The following is a 27,617-nucleotide window of genomic DNA, read 5'->3' as shown; positions in this document are numbered from 1 at the left end:
TAAGTATCTTTTTATTTTAGTAAGTCATGTTGGGATGAAAGTACTCACTTAAGGAACTTAAGTTTCCTCCCAAAATAAGAAAAATCAGATTTAGATGAACCTCTACAAATATATCATTTAATATCATACAAAACGACTAGTAAAATTGTTGACCGATTCAGAACCTGTGAGCTGAGATGTGAACGTATCTTTTAACACGTGCTCTTATAGAAATTCATGAAATCGTACTGAACCTCATACATTTTTATTTCTTACGGTACTTTTAAAGATCCAATTTTAAAATAACTGAAACATATTTTTTATTAATCGCTCAAGAACGTTTGTGTCTTTTTTAGAGCGGTTCAGAACTTCATAAACTATTATTTATTGATACTGCAAAATATTTGATGCGATAGCAGTCCATATTTTTCTCACTTACGAAAATGTGGCAACGTTGCGTTAGGTTGGTATTTCTGAGGCCATATGTCACAATAATAAATAAATACAGGACATGAATACGTTAAGCACGATATTTGAAAATTAAAAACGAAAAATGACACTACTTTGGAGGGCATATAGAAAATATTTATATGAACTAGTTCTTATACTAATTAAAATATGCTCACATATACATACAGGAAACAATTCGCATGATAAATCGCAACGTTTGGTTTGTTTACCTATACGACAGCCGATGTCCGCTCCAATTGCTTGTCTATTTCACAAGCGTAACGTTGCCACACTTCTTACTCATAAAAAGTTTGATGTTCTCTTTCTTTCTCTAAGATCGGTCTTCCTCTCTCTTGCCAAGAAAACTCCCTTAAATAAATAAGTCTTGATATACTTTTATAAGTATAATGTACGGAATACTAAAGTACTAAGCATGGAATACCAAAGTTAGAGGTCAATAAAATAAATTACAAGGGATATTTTTACATTTTTGAAAGTGGTCAGATAGTACTATCTAAGACAGATTAAAATAAACCAATTTTTTAAATAACAGTTAATTTTTATACAAAACTACAATATAAATGGGCTTGTCTACTCAAAGCGGGCCACCTTGCACATGCGGAATTTTTTTGCCTAAACAAGTGTGTTCAACTCACTCATCATAGCTGGGAGACAGCTAAAAAATTAATTAACAATACATATCGACAAATTTTGGTCTGCTCTTTTTATAGTGCAATTTAATTTTTCTCAAAATCTTTTTTTTGTGAAGAAAAGTGAGTTAGCACTCAGGATTTTTTGAAAAACTTTCTTCGCCAAAAAGAGTTCCTATAAAACCTTGGCTGTTTTGCGGTGGGTCTTTTTGTAAACTTTTCGTTCACAGTGATTTCAGGATTTTTTTCTTGCCCACAGGTCTTTAGACCTGGGTCAATGCAAAATAGTGTTAGGGCTATAGGTAAGGATAGCGGATCTGATGCCAGACGCCAGGCAGGGATCGCTGGCCTTACCAGTGAGAGGTGGTCCTTGAAATATGGGGCTTCTCCGGGGATGCTAATTAGCCTAGGTCCAATGCTTGGACAGATAGCACGTGCTTCACTGTCCAGGGGTAGATGTCCTGAAATACGGAGTCTTCTCCAAAGAAAAGCTACACAGTGGTGAGTGGACCCGATGTATCACTGGTGCAGAGAATTCCAGCTTAACGTGCAAGATATTCCACCAGAGATATTCCAACTGTAACCATGGTATAATAGGTACGATATCAGTTACGAAATTAGTAAATTGGTGCCGTAATATACCCCCACACAAACGTGGTGAGTGGGTAGCCCAGGAAAATAAGCCAATGGGCTGTCGTAATTCCTCGTAAGAAAATTATATCTAATTTTTTCCTTCTATCAATAGAATCGGTATATAAGTGATAAAATTACATGTAATACAAGAAATTATTATGTTTAGCAAATATGCAATTCAGAACTTTATTTACTACGGAACTCCTTAATTATACTTAAAACAGTATGAATTTGTATACAAGCACCACATAAAATGTAATTAATAATGAACAACATGCTTAACACAAGGATTAGGAAATACAAATAATCAGATGCAAACACTTAACAGTTAAACAATTTTTTATTAATTACAGAAAATTTATCAAAAAAGCGATACTTTAGCAGGAATCGTTCAACATCATGGCAAAGGTATAACAACTTGTACGTATGACATAGGAAAATATCCTGTTCGCCCATTAACACTTCCTTCAAACCAATTATCATCTATTTTTTGATGTAAAACGATAGAATCATTTTCCTAAAAAAAACGTCTTGTTTATTTCTCGAAAATACAATGATTACATTTTTAAGGGTAAGATAATTTAATTAATATCATAGTTACAACGATAAATTTGATGTGCAGAAACTATCTACTTATATAGTTTTGAATAAAAATAAATATAATTGTAATGAAAAATCAGTGTTGGCTCAGTGGCAAGCATGCTTGTTACTAATACAATGCTGTTCTAGGGGCCATGGGTTCGATTCCAGGTAAATACAGATATTTTCAAAAACTGTTTTTATCAGGAAAAAGTTCCTATGTAACCTCGGCTGTTATCGGGCCGGTTTTTCCGTCGAATTTTCCTTGTGAGTAATTTCAGAGTCTTTTTCTTGTGCCACAAGTCTTCGGGCTGGGGCGAATGTGAAACAGTGTTAGAGCTATAGGTAGGGGTTAGCGGATCCGATGCGCCAGGCAGGGATCGCCAGCCTTACTGGTGAAGAGTGGTCCCTAAACATGGGGCTTCTCTGGGAATGCTAATTAGCCTGGATCCAATGTTTTGGCAGAGAGCGCCAGCTTAACCGGTGAGGAGTGGACGTCCTGAAATATGGAGTCCTCTCCGGGTAATGGCTACATAGTAGTAAGTGGACCCGATGCACCAGTGGTGCAGAGAGTGTCAGTTTAACTGGCGAAGTGATTCACAAAGATACTTCCACTGTGTCAACCGATTAGGTATGATATCAGTAAAAGGGTTGGAAATAAGTTTGGAAATACACCCCCACACATAGGTGGTAAGAGGGAGATCCCAGCGACTAGGCAAGTAGGCTGTCGCTGTAACCCAGTGAAAAAAAAAAAATAATAAAAAAAAAGAAATAAAATGAAATAAAACTGTAATAGACAAAAAGGTGAAGTCCTTTCTATACTCTTATAGTACTATTTCAAACTGACTACTAAGTACGTGATGCAAGGTGGCATTCTTTATCACCTAGAAATTTATCATGTACAATTTTTATTCCTATTATTTGTTTTCCTTTTTCTTAAATAATTAATGAAAAAATATAAAATTTGCCAAGTTAAATTTTAAAGAGTCAGCATGAAGCATATAATGTGCACTGTCAAGTACGCGCAAGAAGCTAGATAAGATATGCTCAAGGATTATCAGCAAATATGTATAATCGATAGTGCGCAGAGAGATAATGTAGATTACGGCCGCGAATTGTCTGCAAGTCAGCTATAAAAGGCGCTGACGTGCACGGAAACGGTGACCTCTTGCAGCGAACATGGGACGTAGAAATGCGCTGCATATCCAGACCTGGAACTCTCCTGTGCACCGGTACTAACCACGACGAGCACGAGCTGAGAGAGAAAGCGACCACGTAGTTGAGATACTAAGGATAGCGACGGTGCTTCTTGGGTGAAATATTTGGATGGATTACTAGAGCTTTGCTTTAGATACCCAAGGCCCCGAGGACGACCTAACCCTACGTGACTCTTTCAGAACAGAAATAGAGCCCAGGACTAACACTCCGAGGCTGTACTACTTTCGGTAGATCCTCCAACGCGAAAGAGAATTTGTACAAGAAAATTTAAAAATCTTTAAAAATACATTTCGGCAACACCAAAAATTAAAACTTAATCCATTTTGTATTCAAGCGCGAAATTTAACTTATTTTGGATTTGCAGCCTTTGAAATACAATAGTAACTTTTCGGTAGTTAAATTGAAATTGCGATAATTATTAAAATAAATAAAAGTAAAAACCTAGCGATTGAAAACATAATTTTCTTATTAAAATAAAAGGAAATAAATCTTAGAAAGAGAATGATTAATTGTACTTATTTATTCAAACCTACCTCTCCATAGGTAATTGCGAGTCCTAATATTACTTAAAGTTTATTTCAGAATTTATTTATAAGTGATTTTGTTATTTATTTTATTATCTAATTAATTGGGAACTTTTTTTATCTATTGCCGAGTTCACAAGTAGAGAAGAAATTGAGTTATGTGAAAATAAAAGTAAGTTTAAACGTATAAGAATTTTATCTGTGCCCAGAGAGGCAGAAATAAATTTACTTAGAATAAGACAAAATTACCAAAGGAAAAATCAATATACCAATAATCAAAAATAATCGCTGTATATATTACAGGGATTCATGGATTATTGAGCACTCAATTTAAACATAGATAAAAGCTACTTGAACATGTTTTTTTTTATGGAATTGGCAACTCAAGCAATTTTGCTCTTTTACACTGTGCAACGAACCTGCCTTCCAACATATAATTACTGATACTGATTGTGTGTTGGTTCCTAATCTTGCAGGCTCCCCAGCACAAATACAATTCTTAGCCATTCCTTAACTACCACGCACTAGTCAGGGTTATACTAGAAGAAAGGTAGGTCGTAGTGAACTATTTCAAATTTGTGTTGCATGAAAAAATAGGACCCAAGACCTTAAAACCTTAAAACCTTAAACCATTTACTAAAATGTTAAAAATATTCATTATTTTTAAGATGACTTTAATCAAGGTGTGTTAAAAAAATAACGAGAATTTTTGTTTTATGAAAAAAATATTTATTTATCCATGAATATATGCTTTTTCCAATCCTCGAAGCACTTTTGAAACTTGACCTTTGTAATAGCTTTCAGCTCTTTCAGCGATTCGCTTTTAATGTCATCTATGCTTGTAAAACGGTGGCCTTTGAATTTTCTCTTTATTTTTGGAAATAGAAAAAAGTCACATGGAGCCATATCTGGCAAATATGGAGGCTGAGGCATCATTACAGTTTTGTTTTTGGACAAAAATTCACGAACAAGCAATGAAGTCTGAGCAGGTGCATTATCGTGGTGCAAAAGCCATGAACTATTTTGCCACAAATCCGGGCGTTTTTTTCGGATCGCTTCACGCAAACGGCGTTGAACTTTTAGGTAGTACTCCTCATTGATTGTTTGACCTTGTGACAAGAATTCATGATACACTATGCCACTTTTTTCACGTTTTCATCGGTTGTTGATGTGCTTGGGCGTCTGGGTCGTTCGTCATCTTCAACGTTTTGGCGGCCATCTTGGAACACTTATACCACTCGTAAATCTTTGCTTTACTCATAGCAGTCTTACCATATGCCTTTGTTAACATTTTACAAACTTTACTACAATTTATTTCATTTTTTACGCAAAATTGAATACAAATTCTTTGATCCATTTTTTTTCACAAATGAAAATCGCCAAGCTCGAAAAACACGTCTAACGTTAGCGGCTGCCTCTTAAAAAGTAAGCAATGAATATTGCAAAAATTTTATCGTACTTCAGGGGCATGTGTACCAACTTAAAAAAAAAAAAATTTTACAGGTGGACTCTCCAAACCCGAGAAGTTTAAAAATTCTCGTTACTTTTTGAACACACCTCGTATGTTAAAAGTCTTATAAGAAACACATTTAAAAAGTAATTAACAATGGTATTACTGACATGGTTATTAGAGAATAAAGACCTTTGGGAGTGCCAACTGAAGTAAAAACTCTTACAATAACGAAGGTATTTTTGAATGATAAGGAAATAATTTTTGTAGGAAATACTTTCAATGCGTTAGTAGGGTGAACAGTACTCTCATGGTCATAAGAGTACTGTCCACTCTACTAACGCGTTAAAGCCATAGGGAGCCAGAATGATAGTTCCATATAATAATAAAAAAAAAGCATGAACATGTCACGTTTGGAACAAAGTCCTTTTCCTATGCAGGATTGATATAGTTAATCACTAACGTGCCAAGACCTCTTTATCTACCCTTTCCTTTTACTATTTGAATATTTTATTCTTGGCATTAATAAACCAAGTTTCAATCTAATTTTATTCTCTTTAATTTTGCTTGTTGATGTTCATAAATTTATTAGCAATATATATATAAACATTTGCTTATCTGTACGTTTAGTTATACTGTAATTTTTCTCAAGTTTATAGCATTAATTTAAAAAAAAGTTTTTTTTTGTCTTCTTTCGTTAGTATCGTGAGTTGACAGTATATTAGTCATTCATAAGTGCCCAACACGCCACAGGATATTTTCACTCCAAAAATAAAATTATAAACTTCGCAATATTATTAAAAAAGCCGAGATAATAATTCATGCAGAATTTCTCTCAAGAGTCTGTATCTAACATGCATAGTTTCAACCGAAAATCAGTATAAGTACACAGTTACACATGAAACACCCTGTACATGATATTTGCTTGATTTTTTTAAGTGTAGATGCACTTATGGCACTCGTCATAGACTGTAGTACAAACACACACGCTCCTATAGATATATGAGAATAGAGTGTACGAGAGAGCAGCCACGCCGTAATCAGAGCAGAGAGAGAATGCCTCTAAGTAAGTGCCGCATGTGTATTTAACTAGCTAAACCCCGTGACCTCCCACTAGATGCTATATGTCTCTTTTGAGGAGTGTGTATAACAGCTGATTATGTGGTTTGGCTAGACGAAGATAGATGGGGCCTTTACACAGGTTTCTCATAGACAGAAACAGGCTGTACATTTTCGCCATGCAGTGGAGAGGGGAATATTACTTCTCTCCTACGCTGGTGGTCTACTCTCCCTTAATCTTACAAATTTCTGATCAGCATCATGTAAAGTGACGCGAGTTTAACATTTTTTAATCATTCTAAGAAATTGCCCAACGCCGTTAAGAAATATTCACTTAAAAAAATTATTATACTTTTGGTTTAAGAAACTACAATGTATCCCTTTTATCTGACTTAAACTTAACAAAATTTTTGTGTATACGGTTTACTTATATTAATTTTTTATCAGACTGTTTTTTCAAGTTATTATAGCATCTTTTACTTCTTAATGAATATGATTTTTTTTATATAACTTTAGTAGCTCCTTAAATTTTTGAGGGCGTAGTAAAACGAGTATTTATGAGCTTAATTACAATTTTGCGTAGAAACAGTTTCATAAAATAGATTATTGATGGAATAAATCCTTTTCGTTGAGCTGAGGCAGAAGAATTACAACTTTTGCCTAATATTTTTTGCCAATTCTTGTTACTGATGTCAACCAATGCATCGATTTTTTAACCCTTCTATCTCGCGAGTAATAGATAAAGATAGTTTCTCTCCTTACGGCTTGAAGGCCATGCAAATTTGTTGCCTCCCTTGTGTCCCACATTTTACTCATCCTGCACAAACAAATTTTAAAGTAAAAACGAAGATATATTGAATATCTTAGAAAATACTAAACAGAAGTCATGAAGTAATTTTTACCTCTTTACAATACACTGCAACATACTTTCCATCATTAGACGCATATGTGATAGCGATAGATTCGCCCAGTTCACTCTGCTCGTGGGTCTAGGTAGCAACGTCCAAATTGGAAAGTTAATTATATAAATTGCTAGCAGCCCCCATTTCTGTCTAAGGCCGCGTTCACAGTGGTAAAAGTTGTCGACATTAGTATATATAAATGCTTGATCAACTGACGATAGCTACAGAAGAATCAGTGACAAGCCCCGCTAAGCCTAGTGTGTGCCCGTGATGTTTTCACATGTACAGAATAATTATAGGTGAGAAGTAAGAGCAAAAGAAAAAGAGGTAAAGAGCGGAACAGAGATCTAGTGCATAAGGTAGCGACAAATAAGGTGCCATTGACCATGGCGTGTTTATCTTTATGATCCATATACCTCTGTATTATATGCTCAGTTGCAGTTTGCCATAAGCACAAGTGCTACTTTGAACTCAAAAGTATGTCATACATGTACATACATGTACATAAACCTATACCTAACTTACTAAGGCATGAAATTATTCCTGTAGGCATACCTTGTATTAAAATCAAATGCGTACACAACTTTATAGCTACTTAATCGTGTATTCCTTCAGATGATAGGAATTCTACATAGCAGCGTTAGTAATCGAGAAGTCGGTGACTTGAGTTTGTCTTGTGACAGCTGCTATCATGTAATTGACGATCGCGTCTGTAATTTTGAAACAGCTTGGCTGTTTTGGTGGTCCTAGTGTTTCTAGTGGTCGTGGTCAAATAACAGTAAGCAATTTAGCGTGTTAAGCGTACGACTACCGCCAAAAGTCAATGGGTAAGGTCCCTGTAAGGTGGCAAAAGTTGGAACCTTACATAGGTGCAATCGACTATTCTAAGTCTCTGGAGTGAAAGAGACAGAGCTAATGGCGGTTAATACGCCGAATAGCAGAGGTTAAATCAGGAATGTATGGTGTTAAGCTTCATCCAGAGGGTGCCAGGACAGGCCAGTCCCGGTTTATGGATGTACCGGTGTATCCGCAAGTCTCCTTGCACGTGCGCGCGCGCGCGTATGTGTGCCATAGAGATGTAATTAAAAGAGCAGGGAAGCGAGACTGAGGCATGTCCACTGGAGCAGAGAGAGAAAAAAGGTTTTGGTACCTGTCTATCTCTCTCTAATTATGCTCTGATTGGTTGAGACTCACATCATGTATTTGAATCTCTGTAATGTAGCCAATCAGGGCAGAGTTTAGAGAGAGATTGACAGGTACCGCAATCTTTTCTCTCATTCTGCTCCAGTGGACAGTGCTACTCACATGAGACCCTATACCTTCTCTTATTATATCTGTATGGTGTGTGCGCGTGTGGTCTTCGTGTGATTGTCCATTCGTTTAGTCTGTCGTTTGTCAGTGCTATAAGTTTGTAACTATATGTATATGATGTATACACTCATGTATAAACACGATCGTAAAGCCTACACGGATAATTGCTAAAATGTTACGGAAATGTTACAAACGTCCCCCACTGTGTTACCACATAGGTTGAATGACCATTAATTTAAAACTCTATTGCGTCTATCGAAGTACTGAATTCAGCCTCAGCAGAATAGCACCTCTTTTAAAATCGATTAAATTTGTTTGTGCCCCAATTATTTATCTTCAAGCAGTTTGAATCGGCTCAGCTAGTTTTGGACTAAAAAGCCAAAAAATACTTGTGCACAATTCTACTAGCAATTCCACAACTTACTAAAAATAATGCATTTCCAGCTTTATTCTGGCGAATCAACTATGCTCGTAGTCTATGGCCCTTAGTATACTGCAAGTACAGGAACGACGTTTGTAGTAAAATCCGCTTGTGGCGCTGGTTTCATGCCCTTAAACTAATTTCAATATTTCATGGTGATTGCCATAGACTATAATTGTAAAGTTCCTCTGTCAGAACAACGCTGTGCACTTCTCTCCAACTACGGTGTAAGATATGCAAGTGGTCCCATGTACGCATAATTTTTGTGAAATATTTGTGCTGTTCCATTCAAGTTTTAGCAGATGGCGAATAAGAGTCGAATACTGTAGATAGTTATATTACTTGCGATAGCAGATACCACCATATATAGTTTCACTACTACGTCTGCTCGGTGTTCGTTTCCTATGCGACACCTAGTGCAAGAAAGTGAAAGTGACACATAATGCTCACAAAAATTTACTGTAGGCAATATAGGCAATGGATTCACCTGTATATCTTACACCAGCGTTGGTTTTCAGTCCTTGTGTTTTGGTCCCGAGCACTTGCCAGCGCTACCCCCGGGGCCAACTAGAAGCAATCAATCAGACTCACCAATGGTGGTGAAAACCAACGCTATCTTACACCTAGCCTCCAACTTAGTTATTGTCGTCTGCTACTGTATATTTAATTTTATTATTGATCATTGATGAAATTTAAATATGCAATTGTATTGGCTGCATGGGCTGTTATTATATTTTATATATCGTTTATACGTGCAAGTAAACGTACTAATATTACAAGCGAAGTTTCTTGAAGTTTCCAGCACTCTCTAAAAATGTTAAACATAGGTTTTAATAATCCTTACAATTATACTTTACATGTATTAAAAGTACTCAATTAATTTTATTGTTAATATTAATACGTTGACTATCATGTATTTATAATTTACAGTTGATTCTAAGAATATGCCCACGCAGCCAATGAAACTGCTTGAAATATTACTAATCAATAGTAACATAACATGTGAAGTAGCACAAGACAAGAACTAAGTCGCAGAAAGTCACATGATTGTTCCGTATTCCGCTGCGCAATTACAGAACTGCATTCCAGCAAAGACATTATTTGTATTCGTCGGTATTACCATCCAGATCTGAGCCAGACCTAACGAAACTGAAAGAGGCTAGAGCAGACCAAATCTATTGGACTATATTCTTTATGTCATGTTTTATATTTCATGCTCCAAGTTAGTCAACAACTCTCTAGAACGAAAAAGTCACTTAAAAGATTGCGCGGCGCATTGCTTAACATGTCAGAGTAAAATACCTCCTTGATGGTTTTCTTACGTACTTGAGCGCACTCGAGTGCACTCGAGTAGTCACGAACACATACGTTGCCCGTCCACTACACACAAGCAGCCTTGTGCACGTTTGTGCAGTTGCTGTCATAGAGGTATATGAATAGAGGGAAAAAGCGCTATACTAGCCCATTAGCGGCAGCGACAGCATAACTAAGTGTAACGGGGCATCTGTCCTTGTTGCCAAAGCCACGTTATTGGCTACTTCTTCGTCCTGAGTCCTACAGTTGATTCAATCTCATATTCTCATGTATGACTCGACCAATGACATAACTGCCAGACAAGGACAGATGCCCCGTTACGTAGCGAATTCTGCTGTCGCATATCACGCCCCCTTTTCTCCTCTATTCTTATACCTCTATGGTTGCTGTCGCTAAACTCACTACCGGCGCGGTAATACGTGAATTTCGACTGATCACACGTAACCTTGCTTGACTTTGGCTGCCCGTGGAAACTTTCATTTGCTTTGTTTTGACCGCGTGTAAACTTCCGTTATTGCAACAGTTCTTGCGTGGGCCGGCGTAGTAGTGATAATACTAATTTAATATTAACTAATCATTGTAGTATGTAAAATACCATTGAAGATAGTAGCAAATTTTATTTTTTAATTATCTAACCCTTAAAAACTGTTTGTTATATCTAAAAATAGTAATCTACATTATTAAAATAAATTAATTTAATAGTAAATACGTGCCACTACTACACACTCACATCTTAATTTCTCCATTTAGTTGGCATAGAAATTTTTTAACTATTTTCTCAACATTTTTAAATCACATCATTTCATAACATATTACTTGGATTTGAAACATTGATTACCTTCAGCTTAAATTGAGCAGGTTGAAAAATTTTAATTTTGTAGATTTTATTCATGAAAATTTGTGATTCAAAAATTTTAACTTACTGGATTACTGGATTTTAAAAACTTGCAAGGCAAAGATTGACGAGCAAAGATGTCATTCCCAACAGTCAGTATCTGAGCCGTAGGAATTGTAGGGAAGAAAGTAACGCAGACTAAATTGCAGTTCCATAGATCTGTAAAAATCAATGGTGTATTAATTACTTTAGAATTTGATATGATACCCCAACTTGTTTAAGTGTGCATCTGGGGTTCATAGTCAAGAAATCACAAATCTTACTGTAGACTTAAAAAAAGGAATAGTGGAGCTTGTGGATGCTCATAGCACTCGTAAAATAAGATGAAAAAATTCAATTATTCGAAAATGTAAAATAGTGAAGTCAAGGACCATTGATTAGATTGAGTCAAGACACGATGATCATCCTTATTTTCACAATGGTGACTTTCTGAGTACAGAGATAATTGAAAAACTTATGAATTTCGAAGAGCTATCAATTAACGAAAAAAGTTCATTGAAACGCCTTGTTAAGAAATCTCAAGTGATTTTTAGTAATAAATCTGGGTGTTTTAAAAACTACGATGATACTATTGTCGTCATCAATAACGAGACATTTTTTAATAAAAGTTGCCCTGTACCCATGCATCTGCGATAGGGTTGACAATGAGATTCAGCAGATACTAAATTTAGGTATCATTAAAACATGTGTCAGTCTTTTTATCAGCTCTTTACGGCCAATGATCAAGATAAAATAGGCAAAAGCTCTGTTTGGATGCGCAAGAAATAAGTTAAAATAAGTTAATAGTCACGATGGGTTTTTGGATTTTGACGATTTTTTTCAACGATGCCAGAATGTTGGAGTCATGTTTAACTTAAATCTTACGGCGAAATTTTTAACTGGTCCCACTTGAGCTTAATTCTTGTTGATGTACTGCGTTTTTGCCCCAACGTTGTATGTATAATCAGAGTCACATTTTTTACCTGATTTTCAATTCACGAGTCACCGTTAGTTCTCAAAAGCTGATTTTATGTAGACAGAAAATTTGATTCTTTTGTCATTTTATCACAAAGGATGTCATTACCACTGACCCAGACAAGGTTGCTATAATTTTTAATTTCCTGCCACTCACAAATCTTAAGAAAATACATGCTTTTCATGGTCTGATTAAATTACGTTTCAAATACTCCGTCAAATTAACTAATACAATGAAACCTTTAAAATCTTTATGACACACTAGAGGAAAATAGTATTAAATTTAGGACAATCTGAGATCTTTTACGAAATCAAAGAGATTCTTTAAAATAACTTTTTGCGATCTAAAAATAAAACTCCTGTTTACTTTATGTACGGGTAATAGTTTAAATAGTTTGATTACTATTTTATGCCAAGAGGATAAAAACCAACAGGAATGTGTGATTGAACATCGATGGGAGCAAAGTCAACTATTGAACAACGGAGCTTGAATTCCTGGCAATACTCTTGGTGCTAAAAAGTATTGATCTTAATTAGTAGTGGTTAAAGTTATTGTGAAAACTTCTCCCTGAAGGTTATTAAATTTGTTTTTCTGTCTAAGTTTATATGGATGGTTAGAAAAAAAGATTTTCACTACATAGTATAACAACATTAAAATTATACATATCAAAGGTTCTAAAAATCAAGTGAGAGATGCTCTCAGTCTACAAAATTGGGGGCTGACAGAATTAATCCCATTATTATTTATTCACTTTGAGCGAAAAAATTTACGCTCGTCACTTTGATTAGTATAATCAGTGAAATACAATAATTTGATCCACAGCTTAAAGAACTCAGTAAAAATTAAGCTTGAACCAAGGAGATTATAAAATTATCGAGTGGGTCTTACATTGACTATCTCCAATAGAAAATCGAGCCGTAGTTCCAAAAATTCGATAAGGGGTTTGCGTTGAGAAGTACATGGATTATATAGGTAAATTATATGTAGGATTAAAAAATGTTTTTCAGTAATTGGAGAAGCATTTAATCGTAAAGCATTAAGAAAATTAATTTGTTAATGATGAGTTTCATGGGTGCCAAGTTTGTTAGAAAACTAAAGTATAAACGCTATTGCGTGGTTGTAAAATGCGACCAATTATTTTAGATGAACCAAATAACCTCCTTTGGTTCATTTTTATGGACTTTTTCTGGTATACCATGGTGAAGTTTGCTGTATTTTAGTACTGGTAGATTTTTCAGCAAATTCGCTCTGTTGTATAACATTAAAAAAGCTACTACTGCTATGACTTTTATCAAAAGTTTCCATCACTTAATTTTTTCATTCAAAAAACCAAGTTGAATTCAAAGTGTTACCTGTAATCACAAAGTGATTATAGGCCCAATTGAATTCAAGGGCATGGGTCACACGATTAAAAGTGGAAGGTATCCAACTCACAGAGAAACTATGTGGAACGTGTTATCAAAGAGTTGTAGAAAATTTTTCGAGCGCTTATTTAAACTTAACACACAAGCTGGAAGTGTCTTATGTCGATCATTCAATGTATTATGAATAATGCGTATAGTAAAACGACATCGTGTACACTTTTGGAACTGCCCCTTAATCAACGGCTTACACTATTGTGAGAAAACAACGATCCTGGTTTGCGCTCTTCTTCAATTAAGTATCAACGCTAAATTGTTTTTGCTGCTGAGAATATTCGTAGAGTTGGCATTACTCAAAAGTAAAGGTTTAATCAGGGCCAGAGCTTGTAAAAGTATATACTTGGTACTAAGGTTTTTGCTCAAAGATTATAATTAATCGATTGCGGAAGCGAATGTCACAATAAAGTTTTTATAATTATACAAGGGCCCTCATCTAATTGTAATAGTCATTCAAGACGTGACGTATAAACTTGCAGACAAACACGGATGAGATTCAAAGTTTTTTTTATGGGTTATCAATCCAACCATTCTGTGAGGAAAACCCATAGACCACACTGGCGCTGCTGACAACGTCTGAAATGAAAGATTAAACGCATTATTAATGTATTAGTGCATAGGTTGATTATCATTTTTGTCGCATGATTTGGAAATGTGTTATTTATTCCGGGTATCTCCTTTAGTCACATAATTATGTGCGATAAAATTTTGTTATGATAGACACGAAAAGTGGTATCACTCCGCTCTTACGACGTACAGAACACACATACCACAGAGTTGCCAGCATGATTTAGCTGGCGCAACAGAGGCGAGCATGGCACATTACCACATAAACTGTCTAGTTGATATAATAAAAGAAAATACTTTATCTTCGTACTATATAAAGCAAAATCCAAGAAATCATTGTGATCGTTAACCGTGAAAACGATTAGAGCGACTTTGATAAAATTTTTCATACTTATTCTTGACACCTCCGAGATGGTTTATACATGGTTTTGTTTTCTTAAAAATTAATAATAAAATTAATAAGTAATCTCCCAGTTTCTTAATAAAAACGCTGATTTTGCTTTTTCAATTAGTAAGATGCAGTAGGTGGCGTCCAAGTAATATTGAAGCAATCAAATTCAGTGGGTGTGGTTATAATAATTCTAAACACGATGTCAAATTCTATTGTTGTTCACTGTCAGTGTGTCGAAAATGGAGCTTTTAGTCATGCAGCTGAATATAACACTCTAAAGGTTTGGAATGAGCTGGCAACCTACGTTCATTCTTAACCTTGACCGTGAAGATGACCCAGTGAATTCAAAAAAGGTGTCGTAAGCGTTAACGTCCGTAGCATATCATGTACCTTTTGCTTAAACAGCAAGTTAAGAAGTTAAAAAGAACAATTTCAAAGGGCTTGGGTAGTTATATCTGCTGAAAATTTGTTAGGTTCCTACTGAAAGTATCACCACTAGCCGTGTTGAGAGCCATCATAAATCTTTACGTATACTTAACCACCACTAACCTTATTAGTCCTTCTGAAGGTCTATCTAGTGCTTAATTATCTCACTGATTAATAATTTTTTATTACTGTTTCCAAAAAATAACAAGCTGACTGTAACAACGATTCGCCCACTAATTAACCATAAAAAGCCCGCCACTTTTGAACCAAGTCTGCCGCTCACTAGCAGACGTTACGAGGGAAGCTCTTTCTAGCCGATACTGAGTACCCCAGTCATTGACGATCCTGAGTTATCCTTTTAACTCTAAGTATTTAACCGGGTATTACGAACCTCTTGTGAAGCATGCGTTCAATGACTATAATAGTAAGGCCATAAATAAGAAACAGTCTTGAGCCAACAGAACAGTCTTCAACAGTCAAGAGACACAAACAAATAAATACCTTGGATCACCAAAATGACTGAGCTCTATGATAAGAAAAAAGATGCTAACGTACTGGGCATAACATCAGGACACATTGCAAAAGGGCACTGCAGCTAGCAACAATGCTTCAGAGCATTGTAGGTTTTTTTGGGATTAGTCTGATGCTTTGACAGTAGGCTACAAAAGACCGGCCCTAAGGTAAGTGTCAATATAGATGCAAAATTTAAAATTAGAAACATTTTACATTATGTATCAACATGCTTAGTTTCTCTACGCAATGAGTCTTGGGTAAAGCTTAGGCCGCATTTACAGAGGTAAAAGTTGTCGACATTGGTATATATAAATGCTTGATCAACTGAGGATAGCTACAGAAGAATCAGTGACAAGCCCCGCTAAGCCTAGTGTGTGCCCGTGATGTTTTCACATGTACAGAATAATTATAGGTGAGAAGTAAGAGCAAAAGAAAATGAGGGAAAGAGCGGAACAAAGAGATAGTGCATAAGGTAGTGACATAAAAGGTGCCATTGACCATGACGTGTTTATCTTTATGATTCATATACCTCTGTATTATATGCTCAGTTGCACTTTGCTATAAGCACAAGTGCTACTTTAAACTCAAAAGTATGTCATACATGTACATACATATACATAAACCTATACCTAACTTAGTAAGGCATGAAATTATTTCTGTAGGCATACCTTGTATTAAAATCAGATGCGTATACAACTTTATGACTACTCAATCGTGTATTCCTTTAGATAATAGGAATTCTACATAGCAGCGTTAGTAATCAAGCAGTCGGTGACTTGAGTTTGTCTTGTGACAGCTGCTATCATGTAATTGACGATCGCGTCTGTAATTTTGAAACAGCTTGGCTGTTTTGGTGGTCCTAGTGTTTCTAGTGGTCGTGGTCGAATAACAGTAAGCAATTCAGCGTGTTAAGCGTACGACTACCGCCAAAAGTCAATGTGTAAGGTCCCTGTAAGGTGGCAAAAGTTGGAACCTTACATAGGTGCAATCGACTATTCTAAGTCTCTGGAGTGAAAGAGACAGAGCTAATGGCGGTTAATACGCCGAATAGCAGAGGTTAAATCAGGAATGTATGGTGTTAAGCTTCATCCAGAGGGTGCCAGGACAGGCCAGTCCCGGTTTATAGATGTACCGGTGTATCCGCGAGTCTCCTTGCACGTGCGAGCGCGCGCGTATGTGTGCCATAGAGATATAATAAATAGAGCAGGAAAGCGAGACTGAGGCATGTCCACTGAAGCCAAGAGAGAAAAAAGGTTTTGGTACCTGTCTATCGCTCTCTCATTATGCTCTGATTGGTTGAGACTCACATCATGTATTTAAATCTCTGTAATGTAGCCAATCAGGGCAGAGTTTAGAGAGAGATTGACAGGTACCACAATCGTTTCACTTATTTTGCTCCAGTGGACAGTGCTGCTCACATGAGACCCTATACCTTCTCTTATTATATCTCTATGGTGTGTGCGCGTGTGGTCTACGTGTGATTGTCCATTCGTTTAGTCTGTAGTTTGTCAGTGCTATAAGTTTGTAACTATATGTATATGATGTATACACTCATGTATAAACACGATCGTAAAGCTTACACGGATAATTGTTAAAAGGTTACGGAAATGTTACAAACGTCCCCCACTGTGTTCCCACATAGGTTGAATGACCATTAATTTAAAACTCTATTGCGACTATCGAAATACTCAATTCAGCCTCTAGCAGAATAGCTCCTCTTTTGAAATCGATTAAATTTGTTTTTGCCACAATTATTTATCTTTAAGCAGTTTGAATCGGCTCAGCTAGTTTTGGACTAAAAAGCCAAAAAATACTTGTGCACAATTCTACTAGCGATTCCACAACGTACTGAAAATAATGCATTTCCAGCTTTATTCTGGCGAATCAACTATGTTTGTAGTCTATGGCCCTTAGTATGCTGCAAGTATAGGAACGACGTTTGTAGTTAAATCCGCTTGTGGTGCTGGTTTCATGCCCTTAAACTAATTCCAATATTTCATGGTGATTGCCATAGACTATAATTGTAAAGTTCCTTTGTCAGAACAACGCTGTGCACTTCTCTCCAACCACGGTGTAAGATATGCAATTGGTCCCATGTACGCATAATTTTTGTGAAATGTTTGTGCTGTTTCATTTAAGTTTTAGCAGATGGCGAATAAGAGTCGAATATTGTATATAGTTATATTACTTGCGATAGCAGGTACCACCATATATAGTTTCACTTCTACGTCTGCTCGGTGTTCGTTTCCTATGCGACACCTAGTGCGAGAAAGTGGAAGTGACACATAATGCTTACAAAAATTTACTGTAGGCAATATAGGCAATGGATTCACCTGTATATCTTACACCAGCGTTGGTTTTCAGTCTTTGTGTTTTGGTCCCGAGCACTTGCCAGTGCCACCTCCGGGGCCAACTAGAAGCAATTAATCAGACATGCCAATGGTGGTGAAAACCAACGCTATCTTACACCGTGCCTTCAACTTAGTTATTGTCTTCTGCTACTGAATATTTAATTTTATTATTGATCATTGATAAAATTTAAATATGCAATTGTATTGGCTGCATGGGCTGTTATTATGATTTATATATCGTTAATACGTGCAAGTAAAGGTACTAATATTACAAGCAAAGTTTCTTGAAGTTTCCAGCACTCTCTGAAAATGTCAAACATAGGTTATAATAATCCTTACAATAATACTTTACATGTATTATAAGTACTCAATTAATTTTATTGTTAATATTAATACGTTGACTAACATGTACTTATAACTTACAGTTGATTCTAAGAATATGCCCACGCAGCCAATGAAACTGCTTGAAATATTACTAATCAATAGTAACATAACATGTGAAGTAGCACAAGACAAGAACTAAGTCGCAGAAATTCGCATGATTGTTCCGTATTCCGCTGCGCAATTACAGAACTGCATTCCAGCAAAGACATTATTTGTATTCGTCGGTATTACCATCCAGATCTGAGCCAGACCGAACGAAACTGAAAGAGGCTAGAGCAGACCAAATCTATTGGGCTATATTTTTTATGTCACGTATTATATTTCATGCTCCAAGTTAGTCAACAACTCTCTAGAACGTAAAAGTCATTTAAAAGATTGCGCGGCGCATTGCTTAACATGCCAGAGTAAAATACCTCCTTGATGGTTTTCTCACGTACTTAAGCGCACTCGAGTGCACTCGAGGAGTCACGAACACATACGTTGCCCCTCCACTACACGCAAGCAGCCTCGTGCACATTTGTGCAGTTGCTGTTACTAAACTCACTACCGGCGCAGTAATACGTGAATTTCGACTGATCGCACGTAACCTCGCTTGACTTTGGCTGCCCGCGGAAACTTTCATTTGCTTTGTTTTGACCGCGTGTAAACTCACGTTATTGCAACAGTTTTTGCGTGGGCCGGCGTAGTAGTGATAATATAATTTAATATTGACTAATCATTGTAGTATGTGAAATACCATTGAAGATAGTAGCAAATTTTATTTTTTAATCATCTAACCTTTAAAAACTTTTTGTTATATCTAAAAATAGTAATCTACATTATTAAAATAAATTAATTTGATAGTAAATACGTGCCACTACTACACACCCACATCTTAATTCCTTCATTTAGTTGGCATAGAAATTTTTTAACTATTTTCTCAACTCTTTTAAATCATATCATTTTATAACATATTACTTGGATTTAAAACATTGATTACCTTAAGCTTAAATTGAGCAGGTTGACTAATTTTAATTTTGTAGATTTTATTCATAAAAATTTGTGATTCAAAAATTTTAACTTACTGGATTACTGGATCTTTAAAAACTTGCCAGGCAAAGATTGAGTTTATTATTCAAAATACATTGGTTTTTAGAATTTTGAGTTTTTTAAAGACTTTCAAGCTTAGAATTATGTTATTTTATACAAAAAAAAATGGTTTTTAGATCTTTGATGGCTTCGAAGGCCAGGATTCAATTTCTTAATTGAAAAATATGAATTTCTGGATCATTGATGGTTTCGAAGGCCAGGAATTTGTTTTTTTTGTCAGAAAATATAAATTTTTGGATCTTTGATGGCTTCTTCGATCAAAAAACTATATCCTGGCCTTCGAAGCAATTAAAAATCAAAAATGAATCTTATTAACATATAAAGCAAATTCGGTAAAACCGTTGTAATCGCTAACCGCTAAAACTATTGAACCGATTTTGCTGAAATTTTGCACGCTGATTTATGATACTTCCTATATGGTTTTAGTATAGTTCTTATCTTAAAAAATTAAATAACAATAGCAACAAATGAGCTTAAAATTTTGCAAAAATACGCCAGCTTTTCACTTTAGTTCAGTAAAATTCGCTAGGTCACGTCGACATAAAATTAAGGCTACCTGCAACAGAATTAAATAAGTGTGGTTATAATAGGCCAGAGCGTCTCAGTAACTAATGCAGTCGTGCTAAGGCAGTTTAAAGAGCTGTATAGACAACAGTGATTATAGTCCTGCAGCTGGATATCCCGGTTACGGACGACACTCTCCTGTAAGGGGGAAGGGACCTAAGTTTCCATTCACCCTGAATCTTGACGAGTGCAATCGAAAAAAAAGTCATTCCAACCGATGACGTCTCTGGCAAAATACCAGGAGACATATCAAGCCAGAGCACTATCTGCACTAACTCTTCAGAGATGTGTAGCAGTCCCACCATCCTGCCTGGTACAGTCAGAGAATTTTTGGCTACAAATGTAAGCCAGGGAAAACAGCTCTGAGGAGCACGGGCAGCCACAACGGCTACTTTCTTAGTCATCGCGTCCCCAACGCGCTTACCCACATGTTCCCATCTAACGATGAGCGGTTGGTTATCCGGGGAACGACCCAAAGACGATATATCCTTGAACAGCAGCGTACCTCCCTCCATCACAGTCTCCGTACATAAAGACTCCCAGGGTAAGAATCAAGCTACCCGTAGCCAGCTCTTCATTATCAGAAATAATAATAAAAAATAGCCTGGAAGTTTCACCACTGGCGCTTTTTAGGGCCATTATAAGTATTTACGTTCCCTACTTAACCATCAATTTTATCGGTTCTTTTTAGGGGCCACCTAAGTGTAAACTACGTTGCCAAGAAATACATTTTTACTACCATTTTCGGAAGCGATTCGTCAACTAAAAGACTATATTAACTAAAAACAGGCACTATTAAACCAAGTCAGTCATTCAATGGCAGACGTCACCTGCGGAGTTGTTCTTCGCAAGGCTGGAAAACCCGGTGACCGACGAGTCTATATTACCCTTTCGACTCTAAGCATTCAACCAGGAATCACTGATACTCTCCAAGATTTGCGCTGGGCAAACCTATAACAGCTATGAAGAAAAAAAAACTTGAGCCAACGAGACAGCCTTCACTGGACAAGTATCACTAACCAATCTCCCCATCTTAGATCACCAAAACAACTAAATCTGCAAATAAAAAAGGTGCTTTAGACACCAACGTCTTTGACGTTATACCGTAAGACGTCGGAAAAGAGCACTAAAACTAGCTCCAAAGCTTTGGACTTTGTAATTTTTCACCTGATCAGTCTGGATCTTCAACAACAGGCCAGAGAAGATCACCCTTAGGTATCCAGGCAGTCACACTTGCTGTTAACTGCAGTCAAGATAGAGTTGACTTAAGAAGCTCACCGGTCTTTTTTAGGGCCATCGGACGTCGAACTACCTTGCCAACAAATATATCAAAACTTAATAAAGTTGACAGAAAACAGCCTTTAGGGGTCACAAAAATTTTAAGCATACCAAAAGTCACAAGAGGGTGGATTGGAAAAAAAACTTCAAATGTATCTAATAAATACAATTTTACTTAGGCGTCAAGAAACTGACGCAGAAAATTTATCGAGATTGGAACAGCAGCGTCAAAATCGACAAATAAAGAATCCATTACGTGAGAGATCAGCTTTTTATTGTACCCTCACAGCAATCTCTAAAATCTTTAAAGATCCTACTTCAGATTTTCAAATAAGTAGAAAATGTATTTGTGTTCTTGTGGCAATAAAAAATGTATGGTTTTAGGTCCAGGACTTTGTTGCTCTAGTAATAAAGTTGTGAGATAAAAGAAGAAAAATTTTTTTAATATAAACTTTTTGGGAGTTGAAAATCTTAACAGTTTTAAAAACTAGCCCTTTGCATGAACTACACGGAAGAAACTGTAAATCAACGGCTCCTTATGGCCACCAATTATTTAATGGCATAAAGAACGCACGGTACTTTTCGGCATAATTATTGTTTTAAATTTTTACACCTTATTATTTGACCAAATAAACTAAATAGATTTCGAAAAAATATAATTTTGAAAAGAAGATTTTTGTTCTGAGACGTGTCAGGAATATGTGTAAAATTTCTAACTTAAAACGTTTCACATTACATGTCATCACACTACGGTGTTCTATTTAGTATGTCTCGGGCGAAGCCGAGACGGAAGACTGCTAGTATATTATAATCATATAAGTAACTTCTAGCCTTCGAAGCCATTAAAGATCCAAAAATCAATATTATTTAATCAAGAAAGTAAATCCTGACCTTTGAAGCCATCAAAAATGGAAATTTTTAGATCTCTCATAGCTTCGAAGGCAAGAAGTCACTTATATGATTATAATATATTAATTTTTGATTTTTAATTGCATCGAAGGCCAGGATATAGTTTTTTGATCGAAGGAGCCATCAAAGATCCAAAAATTTATATTTTCTGACAAAATAAACTAATTCCTGGCCTTCGAAACCATCAATGATCCAGAAATACATATTTTTCAATTAAGAAATTGAATCCTGGCCTTCGAAGCCATCAAAGATCCAAAAACCATTTTTTTTTTGTATAAAATAACATAATTCTGAGCTTGAAAATCTTTAAAAAACTCAAAATTATAAAAACCAATGTATTTTGAATAATAAACTCAATCTTTGCCTGGCAAGTTTTTAAAGATCCAGTAATTCAGTAAGTTAAAATGTTTGAATCATAAATTTTCATGAATAAAATCTACAAAATTAAAATTTTTCAACCTACTCAATTCAAGCTTAAGGTAATCAATGTTTTAAATTCAAGTAATATGTTATGAAATGATATGATTTAAAAATGTTGAGAAAATAGTTAAAAAATTTCTATGCCAACTAAATGGAGAAATCAAGATGTGGGTGTGTAGTAGTGGCACGTATTTACTATCAAATTAATTAATTTTAATAATGTAGATTACTATTTTTAGATATAACAAAAAGTTTTCAAAGGTTAGATGATTAAAAAATAAAATTTGCTACTATCTTCAATGGTATTTCACATACTACAATGATTAGTCAATATTAAATTAGTATTATCACTACTACGCCGGCCCACGCAAAAACTGTTGCAATAACGTGAGTTTACACGCGGTCAAAACAAAGCAAATGAAAGTTTCCGTGGGCAGCCAAAGTCAAGCGAGGTTATGTGCGATCAGTCGAAATTCACGTATTACTGCGCCGGTAGTGAGTTTAGTGACAGCAACTGCACAAACGTGCACGAGGCTGCTTGCGTGTAGTGGAGGGGCAACGTATGTGTTCGTGACTCCTCGAGTGCACTCGAGTGCGCTCAAGTACGTAAGAAAACCATCAGGGAGGTATTTTACTCTGGCATGTTAAGCAATGCGCCGCGCAATCTTTTAAATGACTTTTGCGTTCTAGAGAGTTGTTGACTAACTTGGAGCATGAAACAAAATACGTGACATAAAAAATATAGTCCAATAGATTTGGTCTGCTCTAGCCTCTTTCAGTTTCGTTAGGTCTGGCTCAGATCTGGATGGTAATACAGACGAATACAAATAATGTCTTTGCTGGAATGCAGTTCTGTAATTGCGCAGCGGAATACGGAACAATCATGCGAATTTCTGCGACTTAGTTCTTGTCTTGTGCTACTTCACATGTTATGTTACTATTGATTAGTAATATTTCAAGCAGTTTCATTGGCTGCGTGGGCATATTCTTAGAATCAACTGTAAGTTATAAATACATGTTAGTCAACGTATTATTATTAACAATAAAATTAATTGAGTACTTATAATACATGTAAAGTATTATTGTAAGGATTATTATAACCTATGTTTGACATTTTCAGAGAGTGCTGGAAACTTCAAGAAACTTTGCTTGTAATATTAGTACGTTTACTTGCACGTATTAACGATATATAAATCATAATAACAGCCCATGCAGCCAATACAATTGAATATTTAAATTTTATCAATGATCAATAATAAAATTGAATATACAGTAGCAGAAGACAATAACTAAGTTGGAGGCACGGTGTAAGATAGCGTTGGTTTTCACCACCATTGGCGAGTCTGATTAATTGCTTCTAGTTTGCCCCGGGGGTGGCGCTGGCAAGTGCTCGGGACCAAAACACAAGGACTGAAAACCATTTCTGGTGTAAGATATACAGGTGGATCCATTGCCTACAGTAAATTTTTGTGAGCATTATGTGTCACTTCCACTTTCTCGCACTAGGTGTCGCATAGGAAACGAACACCGAGACGACGTAGTAGTAAAACTATATATGGTGGTATCTGCTATCGCAAGTAATATAACTATATCCAGTATTCGACTCTTATTCGCCATCTGCTAAAACTTGAATGAAACAGCACAAATATTTCACAAAAATTATGCGTACATGGGACCACTTGCAAATCTTACACCGTGGTTGGAGAGAAGTGCACAGCGTCGTTCTGACAAAGAAACTTTACAATTATAGTCTATGGCAATCACCATAAAATATTAAAATTAGTTTAAGGGCATGAAACCAGTGCCACAAGTGGATTTTACTACAAACGTCGTTCCTGTACTTGCAGCATACTAAGGGCCATAGACTACAAGCATAGCTTATTCGCCAAAATAAAGCTGGAAATGCATTATTTTCAGTAAGTTGTGGAATCGCTAGTAGAATTGTGCACAAGTATTTTTTGGCTTCTTAGTCCAAAACTAGCTGAGCCGATTTAAACTGCTTGAAGATGAATAATTGGGGCACAAACAAATTTAATCGATTTCAAAAGAGGAGCTATTCTGCTGGGGCTGAATTGAGTACTTCGATAGACGCAATAGAGTATTAAATTAATGGTCATTTAATCTATGCGGAAACACAGTGGAGGATGTTTGTAACATTTCCGTAACATTTTAGCAATTATCAGTGTAAGCTTTACGATCGTGTTTATACATGAGTGTACACATCATATACATATAGTTACAAACTTATAGCACTGACAAACAACAGACTAAACGAATGGACAATCACACGTAGACCACACGCACACACACAATAGAGATATAGTGAGAGAAGGTATAGGGTCTCGTGTAAGTAGCACTGTCCACTGGAGCAGAATGAGAGAAAAGATTGCGGTACCTGTCAATCTCTCTCTTAACTCCGCCTTGATTGGCTAAATTACAGAGATTCAAATACATGATGTGAGTCTCAACCAATCAGAGCATAATTAGAGAGAGATAGACAGGTGCCGAAACCTTTTTTCTCTCTCTGCTCCAGTTGACATGCCTCAGTCTCACTTCCCTGCTCTATTTATTATATCTCTATGGCACACATACGCGCGCGCGCGCACGTGCAAGGAGACTCGTGGATACACCGGTACATCCATAAACCGGGACTGGCCTGTCCTAGCAACCTCTGGATAAAGCTTTACACCATACATTCCTGATTTAACCTCTGCTATTCGGGGTATTAACCGCCATTAGCTCTGTCTCTTTCGCTCCAGAGACGTAGAATAGTCGATTGCACCTATGTAAGGTTCCAACTTTTGTCACCTTACAGGGACCTTACCCATTGACTTTTGGCGGTAGTCGTACGCTTAACACGCTAAATTGCTTACTGTAATTTGACCATGACCACTAGAAACACAAGGACCAACAAAACAGCCAAGCTGTTTTAAAATTACAGACGCGATCGTCAATTACATGATAGCAGCTGTCACAACACAAACTCAAGTCACCGACTGCTCGATTACTAACGCTGCAATGTAGAATTTCTATCATCTCAAGGAATACACGATTAAGTAGCCATAAAGTTGTATACGCATCTGATTTTAATACAAGTTATGCCTACAGAAATAATTTTATGCCTCAGTAAGTTAGGTATAGGTTTATGTATATGTATGTACATGTATGACATACTTTTGAGTTCAAAGTAGCACTTGTGCTTATGGAAAACTGCAACTGAGCATATAATACAGAGGTATATGAATCATAAAGATAAACACATCATGGTTAATGGCACCTTTTATGTCGCTACCTTATGTACTATCTCTTTGTTCCGCTCTTTCCCTCTTTTTCTTTTGCTCTTACTTCTCACCTATAATTATTCTGTACATGTAAGAACATCACGGGCACACACTAGGCTTAGCGGGGCTTGTCACTGATTCTTCTGTAGTTATCGTCAGTTGATCAAGCATTTATATATACCAATGTCAACAACTTTTACCTCTGTGAACGCGGCCTAAGCTTTACCCAAGACTCATTGCGTAGAGAAACTGAGCATGTTGATACATAATGTAAAATGTTCCTAATTTCAAATTTCGCAACTATATTGACACTTACCTTGGGGCCGGTCTTTTGTGGCCTACTGTTAAAGCATCACACTAATCCCAAAGAAACCTACAATGCTCTGAAGCATTGGTGCTAGCTGCAGTGCCCTTTTGCAATGTGTCCTGATGTTATACCCAGTACGTTAGCATCTTTTTTCTTATCATAGAGCTCAGTCATTTTGGTGATCCAGGGTATTTATTTGTTCGTGTCTCTTGACTGTTAAAGACTGTTCTGTTGGCTCAAGACTGTTTCTTATTTATGGCCTTACTATTATAGTCATTGAACGCATGCTTCACAAGAGGTTCGTGATACCCGGTTAAATGCTTAGAGTTAAAACGATAACTCAGGATCGTCAATGGCTGGGGTACTCAGTATCGACTAGAAAGAGCTTCCCTCGTAACGTCTGCTAGTGAGCGGCAGACTTGGTTTAAAAGTGGCGGGCTTTTTATGGTTAATTAGTGGGCAAATCGTTGTTACAGTCAGCTTGTTATTTTTTGGAAACAGTAATAAAAAATCATTAATCAGTGAGATAATTAAGCACTAGATAGACCTTCAGAAGGACTAATAAGGTTAGTGGTGGTTAAGTATACGTAAAGATTTATGATGGCTTTCAACACGGCTAGTGGTGATACTTTCAGTAGGAACCTAACAAATTTTCAGCAGATATAACTACCCAAGCCCTTTAAAATTGTTCTTTTTAACTTCTTAACTTGCTGTTTAAGCAAAAGGTACATGATATCATGCTACGGACGTTAGCGCTTACGACACCTTTTTTGAATTCACTGGGTCATCTTCACGGCCAAGGTTAGGAATGAACGTAGGTAGTTAGCTCATTCCAAACCTTTAGAGTGTTATATTCAGCTGCATGACTAAAAGCTCCATTTTCGACACACTGACAGTGAACAACAATAGAATTTGACATCGTGTTCAGAATTATTATAACCACACCCACTGAATTTGATTGCTTCAATATTACTTGGACGCCACCTACTGCATCTTACTAATTAAAAAAGCAAAATCAGCGTTTTTATTAAGAAACTGAGAGATTACTTATTAATTTTATTATTAATTTTTAAGAAAACAACACCATGTATAAACCATCTCGGAGGTGTCAAGAATAAGTATGAAAAATTTTATCAAAGTCGCTCTAATCGTTTTTACGGTTAACGATCACAATGATTTCTTGGATTTTGCTTTATATAGTACGAAGATAAAGTATTTTCTCTTATTATATCAACTAGACAGTTTATGTGGTAATGTGCCATGCTCGCCTCTGTTGCGCCAGCTAAATCATGCTGGCAACTCTGTGGTATGTGTGTTCTGTACGTCGTAAGAGCGGAGTGATACCACTTTTCGTGTCTATCATAACAAAATTTTATCGC

General features: G+C 36.2%; 1 protein-coding gene across 1 annotated transcript in view; it reads right to left on the bottom strand.

Moving 5' to 3' along the window:
- Positions 1-2,096: 2,096 nt before the first annotated feature.
- EndoA (SH3 domain containing GRB2 like, endophilin-A) overlaps positions 2,097-27,617 on the bottom strand; it is a 730,848-nt gene continuing 705,327 nt past the window's right edge. The window contains exon 12 of the mRNA XM_089594978.1: positions 2,097-2,229. Within this exon, the coding sequence (XP_089451104.1) occupies positions 2,110-2,229 (120 nt within the window). The 3' untranslated portion in view covers positions 2,097-2,109. The remainder of the gene's footprint in view (positions 2,230-27,617) is intronic.

This window comes from Copidosoma floridanum, unplaced genomic scaffold (genome assembly GCF_036245765.1).
Source record: "Copidosoma floridanum isolate Cflo_tuat_1 unplaced genomic scaffold, Cflo_Japanese_pri ptg000022l, whole genome shotgun sequence".
In the NCBI taxonomy this organism is placed as follows: domain Eukaryota; kingdom Metazoa; phylum Arthropoda; class Insecta; order Hymenoptera; family Encyrtidae; genus Copidosoma; species Copidosoma floridanum.
The sequence above is the reverse complement of the archived record's forward strand: the minus strand, read 5'-3'. Positions and strand labels throughout refer to the sequence as shown.